Below are 24,828 nucleotides of genomic sequence, written 5' to 3' on the forward strand. Positions count from 1 at the left end.
CTTCTCTCAAGTTATTCCTTATTTTCAGTGACCCAGAAACTCTGTCACCATCCGCAGGAACAGAATATCCTTTGTGTTCTGATCCTAAAACATTACTGTCCTTACCCCTATTGTTTTGCAAATGAAAGAGAAAATAACACTTTGCCTTGCAGTCTAGTGGATAGTATCCTCTCTGTCAAATCTCTTTTCGGCTGGATTTCCATTTGAACAGATTTCCCTCCTCAGTTGAGATAAGAAAGAAAAAAGAATACACTCATGATTGTAAGACCCTAACCCAGTTACTTCATTTTTTAAAAATTTCCTTCTGGTATGTTTTCATAGGCTCTTGGATACTATTAAATTAAGAGAAAAATAAGACACAGGAATTTTTCCTTTTGTGAATTATTTCTTTTTCCTGGTGACCCAGAACTTGCTGTACTATCCTTAGGAACCTGTAACAGAGTATTCTCTGTATACCTCTTCCAAAACATTGTTTTGCAAATGCAGTAGACTTCAAAGCACTGCTTTATAGTCAAGTGGACCAGATTCTGTCTGTGACATATCCTGGCCACTTAAAAGGATGGCTGGATGTTTTTGTTAAGCAAATGTAAGAATTTTAGAAAGTATTAAAAACTTTTTACTTTTAAAAAATTTTTGTTGTGATCCATCTTTGAACATATATGGTTTTACATAAAATATAAACATAGAATTTCAACTTGTAGAAATAATCCTCTATTTCAGTTTTTTCCATAGTTACAATTTTCATAATGTGATAATCCATCATGTTGATGTAGTAGAATTTATGTAATGTTCACCTTAGTACAGCAAATTTAGGTAATTTTAATTTCTGTTTGAAAAATTTGGGTTAGAACAAGTTTTTCTTCTGAGTTAATTTTAGTATGTTAACTAGATTAAAAACGATCATTTCTGTGACATCTAATACTTTGTCGTAGTCTCTTTTAGATCAGTTACTATCAGGTAAAGAGTCAATAACAATATAGTACCATGCCAGTTTTATCGAACCGTTATTGGTATTGCGTATTTCAACCTTTTCCCCCTTCAAATATCAAGCTGTAAACAAAAGTTTAATAGAAAGCAACAAGTATTCACCATCTCATTACCTTTTATAAAATGTATTGAATGCCTGTTTGGGGACTCTGTTAGCAATAATGCTAAATACATGCAAATTATTGATTTCATTTTATTTTCTACAAATCCTGTTAGATAGATTCCATTATTGTTCCCATTTAAGGATGGGGAAATTGAGGCCTTGGTGCTTGAGTGAATTCACCAGTTCACCTGATCCTAGCTGATAGGTAGGCCAAGCTAGGACTTGAACCCAGGTCTTATTCCAGAGTCTTGTTCTTAATCTTGCTTCACTTAGTAATATATGTATTTTTAAAATATTCATGTAGGTGTTCCATGTTTTATGGTTGTCATAAGTACTATAATGGCTGTATTCTTTCATTGTGATAAAACACCAACTGTATTAAATCATTTTATTCATAGTGAGTATGGGCTCTCTAGGCTATTGCTATTACAAGATGATACATCATTGATATTTTCTCTGTATGCTTACTTTTGTATTTGTGGAAGTATTTCTAATAAATTTCAAGAAAGGAATATATAGATCACTTTGGGTTCTTGCATGTAACTTTTAACATGTGATCTGTTTTATTATAACATCTCTTTTTAACTAGTGTTAAAAAGATGTTTGGATTAATTGCTACAAAGAAGGAAATAAACATGCTCTTATTTGGTTATATGTTACAATTTAATGTTTCTGAGTTTTCTTTGTTTTACTTATTGGTGACTCTGCATTAGCATTTTAAAATTACTTAAACATTCTAATACCTTCATATCATGAAATCAAGATGCAAAAGAAGTTTAACATGACTTCAAAATGGATACAAAAAAGCCAAAGATGCAGAAATGATCTATGTTTATTTGTGGGTAATTTAAAAAACTTAATTTGTACTTTCATTTAATTCTAATGAGATTTATTTTATAATCAGAAAATACTTCTTTTTAAACATTTCTGATAGAATGGTGTATATCAGGTTCAAATAAAATACACAAAATTTGAGCTAAGGGATTAGTTGTAAAGAAACAATGTCCGTCTCTTATCTCTATCTCTAATGGAAGTAAGATTTGGTTTTAAGCAAGTGAAATAAATGACATAGCTTTCCAATTTTTTTGTTGTCACTTTTTTTTTACAGAGATGCTGTTCAGTTAAATGTGATTGCTACACAACAGCTTATTCTCCTTGCACAACAAATGAAGAATCTGGAAGTGTTCATGCATGTGTCAACAGCATATGCCTACTGCAATCGAAAGCATATTGATGAAGTAGTCTACCCACCTCCTGTGGATCCCAAGAAGCTGATTGATTCTTTAGAGTATGTTTGTTTGATGAAATTTATATACATTTGCTTTGATCCTGAAACTTTGGATCCAAGTGTATATAGATATGTATCTGTTGGTCAATTTCAGTTTCTCCTTCACTTTTTTCCACCCATATACACACATGTATATATCTATATCTATATCTATATATATGCATATATATACACACATTTATCTCATTCAACAAAATTATTACTTACCTACTAAGTTTTTTTATTGTATAGATTTATACCTAAACAACTGTTGGTGTTATTTAGTGTGGAGCTTTCACTTTTGACCAGGTGTGGTGGTTGGAAGAAGGCCTTTGAACAAATTTATTCATGATATTAGGGACTCTGTTTCCCAGGCAATCAATCCTAGTGACTAAGTACTTCATACCCATGGAGACTAATGACTACCTATTGATTAGAAAGGTTGTAATTTATTAAGAGATTATCCTTTTTATTTTGCCCACTGGAATATATCTGTAGAGGTACCTTTAATTATGAGAGAATCAGAGGAATCATGATCCTTTGATTGATATTTTGAGTGTTACTTGTTTGTCATCTTTCCAAGGACTTGGATCCTATTAACAATTAATTGCATGAGACATATTTGGATATGGAGTGGGTGAAGTATGCTTATATCATGGCCAGGATTTCATTTGCTTCATTCAGCCTGTGCTTTCTTGTCAAGTGAAACAACAAAGAATCAGCAAAAATAATCTTTCTGTTTTCATAGACTGCAATTATAAAAACCTTTCAGTATCCATCATATCTTCATATTTGTTAATCCTCATATAATATACCTGTAGTCTTTTTACCCCTTTATCCTTATCTATTTCCCCTCAGGTCTTCTTTCTTCCCAAAGATTCTATCCACTTTAATCTCCTTAGTTATCATTCTTTGCTTTCTCAGTCCAATTCTTTTCTTCCTAAGGGTGCTACAGAGTATACTTAGCTCTTTCTTCAAGTTTTCTCCTAAAATAAGCACACGGGCCCTTTTCTTTATGATTTTCTTGTGACTCACGAGGAAGCAGATTATAATAATAAAATTAATAAGTATACAGGTTTACTAAGATAATTCTTAGGATAATTTCCTAGTTTCTGTTTTCTGACTCCATTTCTTAGATGGTCCTGAATACCTCATTTTTTCCACAGGTTAGTAGGCAGAACTTTTTAATATCTTTAGAAAAAGTTGAGTAGAAGTTAATAAAGCTTTTAATTTTTCTCTTATTGATGGCTAGGATATCCAAATATTTAAGTTACTGAGAGAGAGCAAGCATGTAACCTTATAATTTTATTTCTTCTTTCCTTGCTTTCAAAGAAATCTAACTAACAGATAATTTTAGGATAACTCATGGATTGGCTCTATAAACACACTTTAGTGATGAGGCTTACTGGCTAAAAAGTCTTTCCTCCAATTAGGTAGTTTGTTGTTTTTTCTTTTAATATAGCAATATCTCTTCCATTTCTCAAAGTTGTCTCCATAATGGAGTTTTTCCTAAGTTGATTAGCAGCTGCTCTTCAGTTTTATAAGTATTCTTTTCCTTTCACACATAAAAGTACTTCCACAAACAGAAAAATATTTATCTTGATAATCTCTTTTACGCTTGTCATCAGTTAGTATGGCTGTCATTAGAGTGACAATACACTGAGTATATAATTATGTATACATAGCCTTATAGACAGTAAGGGAGAAGTATCTGAAAACAAGTGCATAATATATTGGAATCAGATATTCAGATTGGGAAAGACCATAGATGTCACCTAGTATACACCCTTCCTTTTACAGATTCTCAGTGTAGACCTTTTCTTAAGAGACACTAAGAAAATTGGAGCAATTTTATTTATGTAGGTTTCAAATTGAACTTTTTTATTGCTTAAATGCCTTTATTATTTTTTTAAAAAATTACTTGGATATTGATAGCTCTGCAAAATACTTCTATCCCAAATCCTCAAACCCATTCCATATGTCCTCCCTAAAGAAACAAAATATTCATACTTTGTGCCCATTCACATCTAATTTTTAAAAACATGTAACACTCAAAATGAAATTTTTTTCTTTCATTAACAATTTTAAACTATAGTGCAATATACTTACGGCATTTCTTTTAAAAAATTAGCTTATCAAACTTTTATGGGGGAAAAAATCAATTCAAGGCCTTAGAATAGAAATTCCCTGTTTCTGAAAGCAAATGGTACTGAAAAGTCCCTTTTCTCCTCTTTCTGTAATTACCACATTACCAACAGGACCAGCTCACAGGTGGACTTTCTAGTTCACACTAGGTATTTATTGCTCAGGAACTTTTGGACTGCCGCTGTGAGGTGTGAAAGGAGGGGTGACTGGGATGGGATAATTCCAGCACAAAAGAGTGACAGGGCTGGGACCACAGAATGGAAGTTTTTTGAGCGGTGGAATAAAAATAGCCAAATCCCTTACACCCCACTTGGCAGGTTTGTTTGGGGTAGAAGGAGGTGACTACAAGTGTCAACTAGAATACTGCACATAATACCACAGGCATGTAAACTACTGAGAACATTCCAGAGGAATAACTGCAGATGGAAATGATTCTCTAATTGAATTTTTATAGCATGGTGCAATTTATTTTCATCGTTTACCTAGTTTTTGGTAGTCTCGCCAGTCAGAGCATACAGTTTCCAGTGCTTCACCTTAAATACTGAGGTCACTAGACCTTTTCTATTAATTGTAAGTTCATTGCAAAAGTATATAATTAATATGTGATAGTGTTCCATGGATATATATAGAACTACAATTTCTAATCTGAAACTCATGGGGCCAGATGTATTTTTGGAATTTTTGGGACTTTAGGAAAGAATAGAATATAGATTCTATGTACTGTATAATATAAAATAAATGTAATTAGAACTGGGGTAGCAACCCTGATCAAGTACATATGACGTATATGAATATTTACACAAGGTGGTATTAAAATTTTTCATAAATCAGTTCAGATCAGCTTTGCTCCCTACCATATGATTTATGAAAGAACACTAGGTTTTCATACCTTTTTGGTTATAGAGACTGGTATAAGAGATGTGGACTTAAAGTTGATGTGTAATGAAAGGAAGACTAACTTCCATATTTTTAGTAAAAGTTAAATCAGAGTCAGCAACACATATGTTTGTGCAAAGTAAGTGGGTTTTTTTAATAGTAAAATATCTGAAAATTTTTTGCATGTAATTTCTTTGTTTACCAGGTGGATGGATGATGGCCTAGTAAATGATATCACGCCCAAATTAATAGGTGACAGACCTAATACATACATATACACAAAAGCATTGGCAGAATATGTTGTACAACAAGAAGGAGCAAAGCTAAATGTGGCAATTGTAAGGCCATCAATTGTTGGTGCCAGTTGGAAAGAACCTTTTCCAGTAAGTTGTTGGAAATCTTTCAAATAATTGAAATTGAAAATTTTTAGTCATAACTCCATATTTAAGGAGTTGGTAGTTAAGAGTAAATGTTTTTCACTAAGTATGGTAGAAGATGACAAAGCTGTTTCCATTCATAGACTGAGACACTTTCATTGGTACTTTTATTTCTAATTTAATGCTGTGTGTTTAGGAATGGAGAGCATTATGCTCAGTGAAATAAGCCAGACGATGAAAGACAAATACCATATACTCTCACCATTAACATTTTAAAATCTTATTTGAAAGCTGAAGACTGTGATGTAGTCTTGATCAACATCATAGTTGTGATGTGAATGATATTATTTATTGTGATTGCCAAGCTTGGTCTTTTGACACTCCACCATTTGTTGACTTTTAAGATTATTTGCTGATTATCTTCCCTTGCAGAAGTGAAGGGAATAGAGATGAGAATATTCAGGATCTTATTTCATTTGCTTTTTACAGCCAAAAAGAGGCAAGTCTTCCAAGTTGTAGACTTTCCTGTGTAGGTCACAAGCTAAGAAAGATATGAGATTTCTATGAGAATTTGCTCTAGAAAAAGAAGGCATTTCAGTTTCCTGGAATAAGAGGAAACATAAATATATAAACTAATAGATAAATTGATTTAGGAAAAATCTAGGTTTCTGTAATGGTAGTAAGTAATAGCGTGCCTTGTGTACCTTTGACAATTCTATTTTCCTCTGTTTTATTCAGTAATTTTGATGGTAATTTACCATTTCCCGTAGGATACTGCATCAGTAAATCACATAAAAGCAAACTTGAACAGGCTTCATTTAGCAAAAATTTTTGACAGCTATAAATTCCTTTTTATAAAATCTCCTTGTAGAGAGTTAATGGAAGTTTGAAGTAGGTAACCCCTGAAAATGATTTTACCTAGCCACTTGCAATCCCAGAGAAGGAGTGCTTCTATTTGGGATGAAGAGAAATAGTCTGGCCAGAATCTAATCTAATTCTTAGTTTTTAAAAGAAAATTACCAAGTATATATGTGAAATTGTAGATGTCACATAATAAATCTCTAGTTTCATAATATTTATAAACTGCTTACCTTTTTTATTTTTGGTATTAGGGATGGATTGATAACTTTAATGGACCGAGTGGTCTTTTTATTGCGGTAAGTAAACCTTTTGATTTATTTAATATTCTATATATTTTTTCTGTTTTCTATATATCTTTATATTATATATGTACTCTGGCTTGTATATCTTAAGGTATTGTTTTTAATTTTAACAAAGGCAGGGAAAGGAATTCTTCGAACAATGCGTGCCTCCAACAGTGCCCTTGCAGATCTTGTTCCTGTAGATGTAGTTGTCAACACAAGTCTTGCGGCAGCCTGGTACTCCGGAGTTAATAGGTATATGAGGTGACAGTGTCGCTTGGTAAATACACGGTAACTGAGAAGGGAAAACAGAGCTATTGACTAATGTTAATCCCTCAGTCCTAATACTCCCATGCTAATATGTATAGGCATTATTACTTCCAACTGTAAGAGTTGGCTTATTACAGGCAATAATATCAGGTGGTTCCATCATCAGCAGTAATTAAGAGTTAATATTAATTCTCATGTACTACCTACAGGATAGACAAGTTCATTAGGCAGTGAAAATGAACCCCTACTCCCGATGATTTTTTTAATCCAGACTAAAGCTTGATATGAACTTGGCATAAAGGGCTAAAAATCCACAGAGAATGACTTACATACAGCAAATGTCACAGTAGAGCAGCATTAATCAAGTCAAGGGCTTCCTTTTAAAGGGGAATAATAGCATTTACAGGTAACAACCTAAACTTTAAGAGTCTCGGTGACTTTTGTTTTCTACTAACCCAGATTTCTTGGACTATAAGACACCCCCCCGCAATCGGGGAGGAATAATGGTTGTTAATGCTGCTGTTGAGTTCTGTTTACATTTACATTGGTGAAATATTATATTATTTATGTTATTAAATATTTTACCACATTTTTTGCTTCAAAATTTTTTTCCTATTTTCCTCCTAAAACTGAGTTATGCGTCTTATGGTCTGAAAAATATGGTAATAGACTGCCTTTATTTTTGAAGTCAATATTTTTTATATTTTAAAAAAGGAAGAATATGATTATATGACTACGGTTTCTGGTAAAAGGGAATGTGGTTCATATTTTCAGCTAGAGCCTGTGAACCTGGAAAGGAGACAGGAAGAGCTGAGACTATTTGTTGTTTTTCTTACATTTAAAGACTGACACTTCTACTGATACAAAGAAGAAAAATATAAAAAGAAAAGTCTGTATGTTTTAAATAAGTAATACTGTTACTAGGAGAGGGGAAAAGGGTGTAAATAATTATCTAGATGGCAAAAATCAGTTTTTTAAGGAAAATTTAAAAAATAATGTAACAAAGGTACCCATTCTCATTTTTCCTACTTGAATATCATGTAAGATTTAGATTGGACAAGTTTGGCCTCTTTTTATGTTTCATTGCTTTGATTTTTTTTTTTTTTCCAGACCAAGGAACATCATGGTGTATAATTGTACAACAGGCAGCACTAATCCTTTCCACTGGGGTGAAGTTGGTATGATTTTACTTGTGTTTTTGAATGTTAGAATAAATCTTAAAGAACTTAAAATATTCTCTGAGTTTTTATGTCAGAAGAATCCATGAGACATTAAGGCCACCGAGTTCCCAATTTATTCTTATTTTAATTGCTATCTCAAGAATATCTACTAGGCTCTGGCTGGGTAGTTTAGTTGGTTGGAGCATTGTCCCAATAGGAATATCTACCACTACTGCCTTACACTTAGTACTGTTTTTACAAATTTAAAAATACCCCGCTGTACTTGTTTGACCCTTACTGTTTTTCTGCTGCCATTTGTGGCAGCAGTCATAATACCTGTGGCATGGAAACAGTGCTATTTTTCTGTCATGGGCACTTTCAGTGCTATGGGTGCCTCTCCTTAGGCAATAGCACTTCCAACTACAAGAGCTGGTATATCACAGGAAATGGTTAGTGGTCCAAAGAGTAATAAATGAAGCAGTTAGCGTATAGGATGTATTTTGCTAGAATTTTTTCTATTAATCAATTTAAATTTAAAATTCTCATCAGGTAGTGTGTAGGCTGTGTTACTTGCTCTAAAATGGGAATAGTATAGCCCTACTGAAATTTTTTTAAGTTGTTGGTTTATGTTTTCAAATTTAAAGTAAAATATATTTATAACATTGATTTAGCAATAGTCTTATTTTACCTCTACTTGAACAATTTTTCTTAATGTTGTAGAGCAACTTTGATGTTAAAGTAAACCTTTTATGTCCTTTATTCTAAGATTTTTTCTGGGACATTTTTATTTCAATTTAAGGATTGACCTTTGGAGCATATAAGGGGAAAAAATCTGGGAAGATTTTACTTTTATGATAATTACAATATTTAAAATCTTAAGACACTTTAAACGAGAGGGGTTTTTGTAATCTTTCATTGTGATATAAAGTTCAGCAAAAATTAAGTTGAACATTATTTTTAGTGAATATCTCAATATACATTTCCATTAAATTATTAATAGGTGATTATAGATTTGATTGTGTTGACATTGCGTAACCTAAATAAATTACAGCGTAAGTTAATTTGGGTTGTTTTAAGTTGCTGATGTTTGTTAATTGAGCTTCCATAATTTGAGCTTCATAATTAAGTTATGTATGACTTAATTATTCATAAGCAAAGGATGATGATTTTCCTTTTCTTTTTTAAGTAAGTACAATAATAAGAATCTGGAAAGAGGAACAGAAAGAAAGAAGCTATCATGAGAAGTGAAATAGAAAGTGACATTGTAAACTGACATAGGTAAAATATTAAAAGGATTTTTAAGAGTGAATTTTAGCAAAAATTCATCTAAATAAAATTCCTAAATAGTGGCAGTTCTAAAACCACTTGAGTTCAGCAGTCTAATACCCATATTCTCTTAGCTACTATAGAGAGTAGAAAAGTTTTTTTTTAAATGAGCAAACTCTGACATCTTTGGTAAAATATTTTGCTTTGTAAAATCATGATTTTTTTCAAAACTTTATTACATGGTTATTATCAAAGCTGTTGCACAACTTTTCTTCCTCAGAATACCATGTAATTTCCACTTTCAAGAGGAATCCTCTCGAACAGGCCTTCAGACGGCCCAATGTAAATCTAACCTCCAATCACCTTTTATATCATTACTGGATTGCTGTAAGCCATAAGGCCCCAGCATTCCTGTATGATACCTACCTCAGGATGACTGGAAGAAGCCCAAGGTAATGGTGACTAGCTCTGTCTTATCTGTTCCTCTGACTGTTAAACAACCCGTGCTTACACTAAAATGCATATTAACTTTCTATTTGTTTATGCATATGACAAGGCTTAATGGCCTTTTATGAATGAGAAGACTCTTGAGTTTAAGACTTTGCCAGAAAAGCAAAGGTAGTGTTGTGATTCACTCTTAATATATTCTAAATTTTGGATGATAATTACTGTCATGTGCTGAATTCTAGGTTTAACTTTAGGTATTTTTTGCTGAATAACAAATAACATTCAAAATGCTTTGATGCTTATTTTTCCTACAGGATGTTATCTAGCTCATTCCTTCAAGATGAATCCTTTAAACCAAGTATACAGGCGCCCCAAAATTAACTTTTATTCCAACAACTTATTGCTTCATTATTGGAAGGGTGTCAAACATACAGTACCTGCATTATTGCTCGATCTTGCACTCAGGTTGACAGGTCAGAAACCGTGGTAAGAAGAATAGAAATAAATACACTATGTATTGGTAAGGTGGTGGAAGCTTGCTGGAGAGACAAAAAGTCGCTAGCATGAGCTTTACCTTTAGAATTACTAACCTGATTAATCACACAATCAGGATGCTAGGACATTTCTTAGAAATTGGGGATATTCGAGGAGACTAACTGTGGATCTCAGCTTATTGATCCTCCAAAATCCCAGTTAGAAATGTCCAACATCAAGGTTGTCATTGTTATTATAAGCTGAAATTGAGCCCTTATCCTCTTCCCCTTAAAAATATAGGGGTAGTTTTTTAGGGGATTATGGGTAAAATGTTTTGCTTTAAGTAGACTCTGCAGTTTTATATGAAAAACATAGGATTCTTCTAGAAAATTGATTGCTCGAATTATCTCAGTTGCCCATTCAGCTTATAATATGATATAGTTTTTGACTAATTTCCAAGTTGAAAATACTGTATTTTTTAAAAAAGTTAACAGATGAAAAACTTTCTATTTTCTTATAGTTGTTATAGGCTTTCTTTTTGCTTTCTTTTATTTTTTATCAAAACACCACAAACTTACATAAAGGCCTCCTGTTTTTACCACAATTACAATGAAATGTCTCATAAAATAGTTTTGGACTACATTGGCATTACAGTAGGCTCTTTAATTGGGGAGTTCAGAAATTGAATATTTATGTATCAAGAAGATGCTGATTCCAGAACTTTCATCAACTGCTTAAAAAATAAAAGTCAGATATCTACCATTTATAACATATCAGGACCTGAGTTACTTGGAGGGATTTTCTGTTGATTCAGTTGTGCATTGTTTCTTAACTCTATATGTGTAGTATTGAATGTGAGGGGTGTTGAAGAACTTTAGTAAAGAAATGCTTAATGGAAAAAAGATTGCCAATATATGCAGGTTATTTTCAGGTTTTCTAGAATGATCTGAAAAGTACAATGTTTGTCCCTAGCAGCATTCTGTGTGGCTAAAACACAGCTGTAATTTATGAGTGATGACAATGCATGTTTCTTTGATATTAATAAAATTGTTGTAACTTAGAACAGAAAAGTCAAAACTAGATCAAATAGGAAAACAGGTTAAATATATCACAACGCCTTACAGAAAAAAGAATGGAAGGATAAGTAGTAAACTTAAAAAATGAGAGAGTAACTAAACTTTATTAAATAATTTATATTAGATGTTACCTCATAACAAATCATTTCAAATTGAGTAGCTTAAAACAGCAGCAGTGATTTGATTACTTCTTTCAATGTGTTTCCTCTTGTGTTGGTAACCAAGTAGCCTTCTTATCCTAATTCTTGCCCAGAAAAGGCTGGAGTCCCCAGGGCACAGGGATCAGCTTCTTTAAAGGCCTGTATGGTTTTGTTGCATCTACTTAACTCTGTTCCTAATTGTAGATTTCACCTTGCAATCACTCACCTTGACATCCATGGACAATATGTGATTGAATAAGCATGACTGTGTTCCAAAAAAACTTGGTGGATTTGGCCCTAAGGCTCTGGTTTGTTAATCCTTGATCCAGAGGCCTCTTTTCAGAGGCCTCTTTTCAGTTTGTACTGTCCTTTTCCCTTTAAGTGTAAGCTGAAATGATTCTTTTTAGGAGGCCAATGCCTTATTCATCAGGCCACTGGGGCTTCTTGATGATTCCTTTTAAAACTCTGGGTTTCCCAGGTATTCATTTTAAAACAGTTTCCATTAGACCAAAACCATACCCATAACTCTCTTTGAGACATGTCCTTCTCTGTCTTGGGTTCTTTATGAGATTACTTATGAGTAACACCTTTAGATCTTAGGTACTTGTCTCTTAGATCCTTAAACTAGTCTCTTAGATCCTGCTTCTTAAATAGTAGGGTTTCTTTTTTTTTAATCTTTTTTAAAAAGAATTTATTTATTTTTAGAGAGAGGGGAAGGGAGGGATAGAGAGAAACATCAATGTGTGGTTGCCTCTCAGGTGCCTCCCACTGGGGACCTGGCCCACAACCCAGGCATGTGGCCTGACTGGGAATTGAACTGGTGACCTTTTGGTTCGCAGGTCGGTGCTCATCCACTGAGCTATACCAGCCAGGGCAATAGTGTGGTTTCTGTGAGACACTTCTTTAGGATCTGGAGTAAGCCTTTTGTTTGAAAGGTTCTATGAAGTTCTTTTTGAAAGAATTCAGAGTCTGGAGACTTTGGCTAGAAATAAATGATAAAGACTTTTTCAAGGGTTTTAGGGTTTGCAAACTGGAAACAACTAGGCAATACCGAAAATATTCCAAAGAAGAAAGAAAAGTTAAGAGATTTTATAGTAAAAAGTACTTCTTCAGAAGAATCGGTCCTGCAGTCCTGGGATAGGGCCAGGACAGTTATTTGTCAGATGTTGGTTGGTCCGGAATCTGGAGGATGGGTATCAGGAGGTCTGGTTATATCCAGTCATATGGATAATGGATGTCAGGTGCTCTGGATATATGTGAGTCCTTTACGGGGTTATCAGAGGGTTGTCTGGAGGTCTGGTATATATCCATGTATTTGCAAACAATAAATTGATGTATATTCAGGCATTGACACAGGACTGAAAAGTTCAAAGTTTAAGTTCTCAGACTAGTTAAAACAGGAATAGTGTTCTTTCCTCATGCCTCTGCATAGTTGATATTAGTGATTTAGTTGCTTGACTATAGTGATTCCATTTTATTTCTTCTGTTTTCTTCAGATACTACCTTAGATCTTTTTGAGGTCTTAAGCCAAAAGTCTTACATCTCCATTCTTACAAATCTCCATCTCCAGTCTTACAAATCCATTCTGGATTTGACCTATGCACAGAAGACACTTTTTAAAAGAATTCCCAGCTGATGTTTTACATTGTCTCTAAATTCGACTTAGACAAATAGTTCAACTTTTAAAGATCTTCTTCAAATTCATCCTCTTTGAGGAAATCTTTTTGGCTAGATCATCAAGTTAGTGCAGTTTCTATTTTTCATGTTACCACAGGTGACAGTTTTTGTTCTTCCAACTCCGTACATTTTTTTGTCAATTTTCTTTAAGGCCTTACCAACAGGTTCATTAAAGCCCTTTAAGACTTCTACTAAAATTCTTTTCTTGGTTTACTAGGTTTTGCCAGTGGTCTCCTCAACAACCTTTTAGATTCTGTCTACCACCTGATCCTAAAGCCAATACTACATGTTTTAGATTTTTATTATAGCATCCCCACACTCCCAGTACTAAGATCTGTTCCTTTTATCTGTGCTGCGTGGCAAATCACTCAAACTTAGTATCTTAAAACAGCAATCATTTTCTTTATCTCTTATGATTTCTGTGGGACAGGAATTCTAGAAAGATTTGGCTGTGCGGTTCTGTCCCAGAGTCTTTCAAGTGTTTGTAGTCAGATAGGAACTGGAGAAAGTACACTGGAGGGAAGGGAAAAGGAGAAGAAGGGAGTAGCTGGGGTGGCCTTTCTCTTCATGTAGTGTCAGAGCCTCTTCATGTGCTCTCTCCACGTGGATTAGCTTGGGCTTCCTCACAATGTTACAGCTTCTAGGGGAGTTGGACAACATACATGGCTACTGAAGGATTCAAGGGTGAGTCTTACAGTAAGCAAGGCAGAAAGCTCTTTCACTTTTTTTTACCTACCCTTGAAAATCAGTGTCATTTCTACCTCATTCTATTGGGTGTAAGTTACATTTCACTTCTTGTTGGGAAGATAGTCAAGGTGATATTATAGGTGAATATGTAGAATGGGATCATAATACTGCAGCCACCTTTGAAATTAAAATATACTCCAAATAGGAAGCATTAAATAAAGAATCTTATCTGAGGTTTGCCCTGAGTGAGGTTTTCAAATCAGGAATTATCTTTGACCTCTGGGAGTTTATAGTCCAAAAGCAAAAAGAAACATAAATGTTTTTTGTTTAGTCAATTTTATAAATGTTAAATACAAAGTTGTATAATTTATATTATTCAGATATTTACTGAGCAAGGTACTGGGCTTTATACCTTATATTGGGGCTGTAGTATAATGCCTACTTCTACATTAAGCTAATGTCAGTCATTCATGGTGTCCATTTTACTCATTTACTTTGTTCTGAGTGTCAGCTAGATAAAAATCTGGCTTGCTTTATATCTTAATATAATTCTAAATTTGTAAGTACAACCCATATGCATCATACAGATTCCTGGGTAATACTCTTTAGGGACTGGGATGCATGATATTACATGTAGAAACAGTATAAATTATTTACTCCAGCTCTTAAAATATAGTAGATATTTCATCACTGTCAAAAATGACATATAAGAAATCATTCCATAGTCTTGTTTTTCTAGTTATTTAGCTTAACTCTTTCTAGTTTAAATTCTATGGCCCTAATATTTTTTAAATTTGTGTGGTTCTCAACAGGGGACAATTTTGGCCCCCTCAGGGGACATTTGACAATATTTGGAGATATTTTTAGTTATCACAACAGCTTGGGGAAATGCTACTGGCATTGAGTTGGTAGAGACCAGCGATGCTGTGAAGTATCTTAGAATGCACAGGACAGCCCTCACCATGAAGAATTAATCTGGCACAAAATGTCTCTGGTGATGAGGTTGAGAAACCGTGGACTGGATGACCACTGAGATCTTGCCCTACTTTAGAGGATTGTGATTGATTATTTTTGTGGGTTGCCATAATAAAGAATAAATAAATACTTAAATATACACATATATGGCAATATCATCCCAGGCATTTGCTCTTACGTCATATTTAACTAAAGAATAATGGTGCAAAGTTTTGTTTCTTTTTATCTTCTTAGGTTTGATAGTCTGTGAACTTGACACATATGTGGCCTTTTAAATTTCCTTTTCCTATTCTAATTTTTTACTGTAATTGTTATTGAATGGCTGAAACAGTGATTGGTTTTAGGGTAGTTATGTCACATGACTGAATCTGAAGACTAGGTGAGAATTGTCAGTGAAAAAGGAGTTAAAAAGAAAAGCTTAAGTAAGATGTATGTTGGAAAGCCATGTTAGCCAAATATGTGTATATGTGTGATTAATTTCTCCTACACTGGCTGTGACATTTGATAATTGATTTAATAACAAATTTCTTGTATCTTTCTGTCATTGTTTTAGAAAAAATTATTTAATCTCTTTTCTAAAAGTAGCATGTCTTATATTTTTCCACCAAGGCTTTCTGTCCATATGAACTATTTTGTTCAAATAAAGCCTTTTGAGGCCCAATAATTCTTTTCATGTTTAATGGAGGTTTTGTTTTGTACTTGCTTTCTTGTATAAAGTTAGGGTTGTTTTTTTTTTACATACTCTGTGTTACCTCATTTTTCTCAATTTTCTGGATTAAGGGTATCTTTGTAGATGTACTGAATGTGTCAAAAGATTTGCTTATCTAACTATGTTACTATTTTGATTCTCCCCTTGCCCCCCATTTCTAATGTCTGGTTTTTCTCCATTTCTAAAGTTCTTGATTTTGGGACTCTCTAAATTATATATAATGCTAATCCATATTGGGGGACTATAAATTGAGGGTTTCTTGGGGAGTATTTCTTCACAAATTATTTTTCTGTTTATCAGAGGTTAGGAATTTCTACTGTGTGCTTTGTTATAAAAAATTCTTCCTCTTTAGCTACTTATCATAGGTAATCATTACATGGATGTTACTGCTCAGGTTAGTGTTATGATATCAATGACTTACAGTGAGCAGCGATATATAAAATGACAAATTGAAAGATTAAGGTCCTTCATCCTTTCAGAAAGGAACAAGATAGTATCAGGTGCCCTTATTTCTATAAGGATGAATATTGGGGATTTGGGAAAATGAGTAAATGTCTATTTCAGAAAGTTTTCAGGATGAGTCATTGATTTCAGGACACAACCAGAGTCCAAGATTCGTATTTGTCAATGTTAAAGAGAAAGTTACTTAATATGTATATAGATAGAAAGAATGAATATTTCTGTATAATGTAATACAATGTTATAAATTCACAGGAAATTTTAGTATAATGTGCTTTAAGAAAATTGATCTTAAAACATTGTATTTCCTTTCAAAATTAGTTTCATATATCAAAAGACCTTTATTTTGGTGGTATTAAATTCATTTACCATCGCTTCAAAATTTTTTCAGATTTTGTGCTTATGTAATATTCTCCCAAATACAGAAATATTCTCATTACCTGTCAGTTTGGTGCATTTGTTGAATTATGTATTATGATTTTACTGTTAATGTTCCAGTTTAGAAACTGGTGCCACAGGTGGTGATGAGACTTTTTTCTAATATTTGCAAAATACGAATCTCATTTTCTTACAATACAGGATGATGAAAACAATAACTCGTCTTCACAAAGCTATGGTGTTTCTTGAATATTTCACAAGTAATTCTTGGGTTTGGAATACTGACAATGTCATTATGTTAATGAATCAACTAAATCCTGAAGATAAAAAGGCAAGTATTTTCTGGTTTATATTAGTAAATAAATAGCTTACTAATTAGACAATCATCCACAAGCTGAGAAGTAATTGCATATTTTCCACAACCATTATGCAATAAGAAAGTCATTGATCTTTTTATAGTCTCTCATTAAGAGCTTCAATCATAATTGTTGGTGATGAAATAAAATTGCTTTACCTTAGAATTTATAAGGTGCAAGTATTTGGCTCTGGCAGAGCTATTTTTAAAGTATGATTGAAATGTTCAGTTTTTCTTATTTATTTTAATGTCAGGTTGAAAGAGAATGTTAGCTTCTTTAGCATTACTCCCCCCCCCAAATACTTTGGTTTCTTTGAGTTTTGAGAAAAACCTCTTCTCAGAAATTATTTTTTGTATGCTCTTTTACTTTTTATCATTCTACATTTCTCCTGTTAATTTGAAACTTGAACTTTTTGTGTGTGTTCTTTTTGAGTTTACCTTAATATATTTTAATGTGTATACCTAACAAAGTCTAAATTAAGCAATTTCTGTAGCCTCTTCCTCAGTGATATTCAGGACCTTAAAGTGTTTTAGGTGTGATTATAACCTCCATTAAGTTATATGGTTATACATTAGTTTTCTACTAAATGATTATTTTTGTTCAGTTTTCTTTAGATTTAACTATATGGTTACCAATGTCTTTGCTGTCAGATCTCTTTTGGATCATTTTCTTTCTGCCTTAAGAATATACCCAGAGTAGCTCTGGCTGCAGCTACATCAGCCCTGGCTGGTGTGGCCCAGTGGATTGAGCACGGGTCTGCAAACCAAAGGGTGGCTGGTTCAATTCCCAGTCAGGCCACATGCCTGGGTTGTGGGCCAGGTTTCCAGTGGGAGGCACCTGAGAGGCAACCACACATTGATGTTTCTCTCCCTTTCTCCTTCCCTTACATTCTCTGTAAAAATAAAAAAATAAAATCTTAAAACATATGTGTATATACCCAGAGTGACAGAATATGGTGTAGCAGGGTGTCTGTTAATAGTGAACTCTAGGTTTTTGATTGTATGACATGTTTATTTTACCCTTGTTTTTGTAAATGATTTAAGCATTAAAGGTAATTTTCTTTTCATATTCTGTCTTATGTTGTTGCTGTTGAAAAGTCAGTCTAAATTGCTGCTGCCTTTCAGGTCATCTGTCAAACCTAGCTCTTTTTCAAGAGATTTTTTTTTCTCTGTGCTTAATGTTCTGCAGTTTTACTATGAATATGGGTATAATTTTAAAAATTTTATCTTGTTGTGCAATCATAAAGGACACATGGACAAAACCAAGGCGGAGGTGGAATGAGGAGGGAGGTGAGGATGGTTGGGGTAGGAGGGAAATGCAGACAACTAACTTTACTTGAACAACAATAAAATAAAAATAAACAAAATAAAAAGAAAAGACTTAAAAATTTTATCTTGTGGTTGGTCTTCCTAGATCTGAAGTTTGATGTTTTTTAGCAATTCAGGAAAATACTTAACCATTGTTTTTTATCTTGTGAAATTTTAGTGTATGTTAGATCATTCCTCTGGGTCTTATACCTGTAATTTCATATTTTTATCTTTTTGTTTCTGGCCCTAAATCTAGATTACTTATTATTTACTAAAGTTATTATTTATTAAAGTTCTGTCGCAGTCTGTCAGCTGTGTCTAAACCACCCAATTGAATTTTTAGTTTATTTTTATTTTTAGAGGTTCAATTTATATTTTAAATCTTACAGATATTTCTTAAATAATTTTTAGAATTTTTTTTTGAAACATCTTAAGCATTGTTTTAAATTGGATTTCAGATCATTCAAACATCTACAGGCAGTACAGTCTATGATCTGCTGTTTAAGCCTGGTCTTACTCATGGCACCTTGTTTCTTTTTTTTTTTTGGTGTTTGACTGTACATTCATATTCTTTAAAAATTTCTGTGGGAATTTTTTGAGGCCTACATTGAAATTGCAGTTTTCCAGTAAGGATTTACCTTTGTTTCCACCAATAGCCTAGTGACTATTAGCATTAACAAGGTAGGTGATATTAACAAGCCAAGATGATTTTAAAATATCTATTAGATTTCTAGCATAACTCAGGCAAATACAGGCCTTAAATAGACTCTAGGGCTGGCTCATGATTACAGTTTCTCAAAGGAGATTTTTAAAAATCTTTTTAATATCAGCTTCCTTTTTCTCCCCATTTAAAACATTTTAAAATAATATGTCTTATTTAACCCAGTATATCCATAACAATATATAATTTGAGCAGAAATTTAAAAGTTACTTAAAAATTTAAAAATTATTTAAAGGATATTTGACTTCGTAGTTTTCACACTGAACCTTTGATAGTCAGTGTGCATTTTCACAGCAATGTCAGTTTGGGGCTGGCCACATTTCAAGTGTCCACGAGGTGATATGGCATTTTGTGGGTAATGTATTGGATAGTGCAGATAACCATTCTGGTTCCGCATAGCAAAAGTTCTCAAGTGTACTGTTCCTCTGCCCACTCTGTGTGTGGTGGGCTTATTTTTGTTTTACCTTGCACTGAGGATGTAACTTTGGATTCTAAGCTTTTTTCATGAATATTCGATATGACTCCTTAACTTACGGGGCTTTATAACCAGTCTTCTTTCCTGTCTGTAGCCTTCAAAGCAGAAGGTCTAAGTTAATTACCAGGGTCTTGAAGATCATTTGAGGTTGAAAGATTTATGGCTTCTGCTGATTCCATACTTTCCTCCACCACCCCTTTTGCCCTCCCATCCTGCATTTTACTGCACAATGTATACTACTCAATGGATGATTAGAAAATTAATACCTGAAGAAATAGACATTACCTGCAGAAAAGATTCACCTCATAACCCCTCCAATCATTACCTCGTCTCTCCTAATCTGTCTTGAATTCTAATACTGTTTTACTCATTTTTGACTTTACACAAATGATACATACAGTATTTTAAAAAATTCTTTTGTTGATAGACATTTTGAGTTATTTTCAGTTTCTGGTTATTGCGGATAATTCTGTGAACTATATGCACACATTTGTGTAGGATATATATCTAGGAATAGAGTAGATGAATCAAAGGGTATTTATATGTTCAATTTAGTAGATAACGCCAAACAATTTTCAAAAGCGGTTGTTTTAATTTACCTTCCAGGTGGCAGTATATGAGACTTACTCTTAATCTACATCCTCCCCAGCATTTGGCATTTTAATTTTAGCCACTTTAGTGGTGTGTCATGGTATCTCAGTGCATTTCATATTACATGAAAATGTATAGAAATAGCCAAAATGTCAATAATCCTATTGAAAAAGTGGTAGAGAAATGAACAGTTTACAGAAAAATAATTCATAAATGATTCTTAACCATGTGAAAAGATATCAGCAACACTCATGAAAAGGGAAATACAAATTAAAACTGGAGTGAGATATTTACTACTTAGCAGATTTGCAAAAAATGCAAACTGTCAGCATACTCTGGTGGGGCCTTGGGCAAAGGGGCTTTTTCTTACAGTGCTGTTAGAAATGTGTATCTTGCCCCATTTTTTTATTTGCACCTTTTCTGTTTTCTTATCTTTTAGTTATTCCTCTTATAAATAGCATATGGATTTTTTCATTCTCACAATTTTTGACCCTTAATTGGAGGATTTAATTCATAATACAATTCCTGATAATTTGGGATTGAAATCTGACTCAGTGCTTCGTATTGGTTCCTCCTGTTTTAAGTTCTTTTTTGGTTTCTTTGGTTATTTTTGCAGTTTCATATTTTCCCATATGTATTAGTTGCATAGAAATATTTTTTCTGTTTTAGTAGTTTTCTCTAGAGATTATACTATCTTTCCTTAATTTATCAGCATCAAGTATAATATTGAAAATTCCACCTTTTCCTGGAAAATACAAGGGCTAACAACTATCTGTATTGTTTTTACATATTTAATTCTGTATGTGTATGTGCCTCATAACCATTATTCTAATTGCAGTCTATGCAATAAGTATTCATATAGATGTACCTGCATAATTGTCATTCTTTTTGCCTTCTCAATCTCAGACTTCAATATGGAATCATTTTTATTATGCCTAAAGAATGCCTTTTAGCATAATTTCTTTAGTGTGGGTCTTCCACTGATGTTAGATCATCTCAGTTTTTATTTTTCTGGAAACATCATTACTCTTCAAAGATACTTGTGCTGGTGTAGAATTCTGTGTCAGCTGGTTTCTTCAAGTACTGGAAGATCTTGTAATCTTTGACTTCCCATTGCTTTTTTTGAGCAGTCAACTTAGTTCCTTTGGAGGTAATCTATGTGGTATTTTTCTGATGACTTTCAAACTTTTCTTCTTTTAAAAAATATATTATATTGATTATACTATTACACTTGTCCCATTTTTTTCTCCCTTTATTCCCCTCTGCCCTGACCGCCCCCTTCCACCACCATTCCCCCAGCTTAGTTCATGTTCATGGGTCATACATACAAGTGCTTTGGCTTCTCCATTTCCCATACTAATCTTAACTGCCCCCTGTCTATTTTGTACCTACCATTTATGCTTCTTATTCCCTCTATCTTTTCCCCCACTCTCCCCTCTCCCCCTCCCCACTGATAACCCTCCATGTGATCTCCATTTCTGTGAATCTGTTCCAATTCTAGTTGTTTGCTTAGTTTGTTTTGTTTTTGTTTTTTTAGGTTCGGTTGTTGAGTTGTGAGTTTGTTGACATTTTACTCTTTGTATTTTTTATCTTCTTTTTCTTAGATAAGTCCCTTTAACATTTCATATAATAAGGGCTTGGTGATGATGAACTCCTTTAGCTTTACCTTATCTGGGAAGCATTTTATTTGCCCTTCCATTCTAAATGATAGCTTTGCTGGGTATATAGTACGGGACAGAGCCTTAGATGTTCTTTAGGGTGGGGCAACCCTTGTCACTATGCTGTGGCGCTGTATATAGGGGATGGGTCCGAAAGGGAACAATGCCCAGCTCTCAGTGGGCTTTCAGTCACTTCCTCAGTTAACCACAAGCAAGTTGGGCCCTTCTGGTGCTGATACCTGGGTGGGCGGGTTTGTGTACATTCTAGGACCCTGTGGGTCTCTCCAGTGAACTTTCCTGTGAGGCTGGGAGTTTCTCCCACCACAGCCCACACGGATTTTTTTTTTTTGGTCAGAGGTTTTAAGGCTTTATTTTCTCACGCTGGTACCTCAGGTTGCATGGTCTGTCTGGCTCCCTGGTTGTTCCTTCAGTCTTATCCATACCCAAGTACGGGACTGCCTGGTCCTCTGGCTGCCACCTTGTCTTGAGTTCTCCCCACCTCCACTGCCTGTCTCTGCCCCTCTTACCTGTCTGGATGAATGTTTCTTCTTCAACTCTTTGGTTGTCCGATGTCCATAGAGCTTGATTTTCTGGCCTTTCTGGTTATTTCTTGTTTTTAAATTTATTGTTGTCCTCTTTTTGGTTGTGTGAAGAGGCCAAGTCTATCTACCTGTGCCTCCACCTTGGCTGGAAGTCCTCTAAAATTCCTCTCACTGACTTTCGACAATTTGATATTCCTAGATGTGTGTGTGCATGTGTGAGTATACGTGAGTTTTGAATTTATGCCTTGATGTCTCATTATTTTTGAAAATTTCCAGCCAGTCTTCTCAGATATTGCTTCCGTTGCATTCTTTTTCACTCTTCTGTGGGGATCCAATCATACATGTGTATGTCCCCTTCATATGTTCTTTTTTAAGTCTCCATTTTAGGGTGATACAACTTTAATGATTGATTTGTGGCAGCTTTTTGGGGGGTGTCTAGAACTTTACTGTGCTTAAATAAGTGATGGTATATAGTGAGTAATCTGTTTACCCAAATGTGTGGAGGAACACTGAGTAGTGCATGGCCCTCTTATTTTGTCATGAAATAGCATTTGTTAAGGCTTTTTATTTCTAGATTTGTCTATCCTTTTCAGCAGATGGCCTAGTTACTGTTGTCTAAACTTCTACGCCAGCTTTATAACATCCTTTCTCTTGATGTCAATACTATTCTGTAGGAAAATTAATCTATCTGGTACACAGGATGTTCAAGAAGAGAGGAGATACTGCAGACACAAAGTGGAAATAAGTGCATTAATACATGTATAAAGTAGTCAGGAACACATAGGTCTATTTGGATAATGGGATTTTGTCTTTTGTATTTTGTTCTTTCTTGGATGGTGCAGGCTTCTTTTTCTTCACACTTCATGTACTCTTTAAATGCTAATATGAGTTCTCAGATTATCTTCTCAGATGTTTCTGGGTTTAATGGAAGGTGTGGAATAGGAGAAAAACTTTTTTGTGAATAGCGGTAAGATTTTAAAAATTAGTAATAAACATTTTATAGTTATGTCCTTTGAAATTAGCCTTTAGAAGAAACATGAAGTTTTGACTAGTGTTAAAAATTTCAAAAAGTAACCAATAATATTTTTGTTTATGTAGACCTTTAATATTGATGTGCGGCAGTTACATTGGGCAGAGTACATAGAGAACTACTGTATGGGAACTAAGAAATATGTTTTGAATGAAGAAATGTCTGGCCTCCCTGCAGCTAGGAAACATCTGAACAAGTAAGTTTTACATGGATTTGATTTTCTCTTTTCTTCCTAATGAAATAGTAGAGGGTTTTTTTATAAGCTGCTATAGTGAATGAAAGATACTGCTAATAATGTCTTACATTTGGGAAGAGTGCTTACCTTTGGAGTAGAACTTTGGTAATATTGATTTAGCCTACTATTATTGAAACTTGATATCCTCATCAACTTACACTCTTCCTTAGCACAGTGTGCAGGTATAATTCAGTTTTAAAAATCACCATTATCTTCCGTTATAGTGTTCCTGAAGAAGTAAAGATATTAGGAAAAATATATATATATTTTAAACTGGAGGTAATTTATTTATTTAAAGGGTTTTTTTTTGCCCTATCTGATATATCTTTGAAAGGAAAAGAGATATAATAATACATTATTTAATATGGAGTTTTTCTTTGTTTATAAGAGTTATAATTATTTCTGTTAGTATCTTATAAAAGTAATACATTTGGATTATTTAAAAAAACACAGAAAATAGAAGAGGCAAAATCATTGTTAATTTATCATTCAGAAATGCCATTTAAATTTTAGTGGTAATCTATTTTATTAATAGTTTAATAATATGATTTTTATGACAGTTTTTAAGACTTTCAACATTATTCTTGTGTCTGCAACCCTATGAGATTTTGTAGGGCACTTAGGTGTGTGTATAGGTAAGGAATTGAGGTTTAGGGAAGTTGTGTTTGCCTAGTGAATTGTATTAAGTGACAAAACAAACCAGTGGCCTTTGACATGTAATTCAAAGCTCTTTTGTCTATACCAGTTGTCCATATATTGTAGTCCTATCTTATACCACCTGTTGAAGTTAATGGACTGTATGTAACATTACTGCATATCTCAAGGTTTGCATTCTTTTCTAACACCATTAAAAAACATAAAGTGTTTTGAAACACAAGTGAGATAAATAAAACACATGTTACTTAGAGAATGGAAGTGTCAACCTGTATAGAGCTAGTGCCATGTTTCATTCATGAATGTATTCTTGTCCAGTTGGTCTTGGATCATGTAACTGTCAGCTATAATAGGAGGAGTAAGTTCACTTGTTTGACAACTTGTAAGCAGATGTCACAGAGATGTTTATTTTGTCTGTAGGATGATGTACATAATGAACAAACATTTTTAGGAAGAAAAAGCTCCAAGTATTTGAGGGACATGTCTGTTTTACCTGCAGTGTGCTTGCTGCCTAGCACGGTACTGGGCACACGAATGGATGTTTGGTACTTGCTGAATGAACAAATTTGCATCTCAAATATGCTGTGATAAAAAAGCTCTGTGTTATTTATTGTTAAAAGGGGAAATATATTGTTTAATGGACT

At 33.7% G+C, this 24,828-nt stretch overlaps 1 protein-coding gene across 4 annotated transcripts in view; it reads left to right on the plus strand.

Moving 5' to 3' along the window:
- FAR1 (fatty acyl-CoA reductase 1) overlaps nt 1–24,828 on the plus strand; it is a 57,981-nt gene that overhangs the window by 29,195 nt on the left and 3,958 nt on the right. For 3 of the 4 annotated variants that reach the window (XM_037156993.2, XM_037156990.2, XM_037156991.2), the window contains 8 exons: nt 2,199–2,378; nt 5,584–5,761; nt 6,868–6,912; nt 7,034–7,152; nt 8,278–8,345; nt 9,874–10,045; nt 16,817–16,946; nt 23,364–23,491. In XM_037156993.2, coding sequence (XP_037012888.1) covers nt 2,199–2,378; nt 5,584–5,761; nt 6,868–6,912; nt 7,034–7,152; nt 8,278–8,345; nt 9,874–10,045; nt 16,817–16,946; nt 23,364–23,491 — 1,020 coding nt within the window. Of the gene's footprint in view, nt 1–2,198; nt 2,379–5,583; nt 5,762–6,867; nt 6,913–7,033; nt 7,153–8,277; nt 8,346–9,873; nt 10,046–10,354; nt 10,527–16,816; nt 16,947–23,363; nt 23,492–24,828 lie in introns of all 4 variants that reach the window. The other variant, XM_037156992.2, reaches the window with a different exon arrangement.

Source organism: Artibeus jamaicensis, unplaced genomic scaffold, assembly GCF_021234435.1.
Source record: "Artibeus jamaicensis isolate MK-2021 breed Jamaican fruit bat unplaced genomic scaffold, CSHL_Jam_final contig_797, whole genome shotgun sequence".
Classification (NCBI taxonomy): domain Eukaryota; kingdom Metazoa; phylum Chordata; class Mammalia; order Chiroptera; family Phyllostomidae; genus Artibeus; species Artibeus jamaicensis.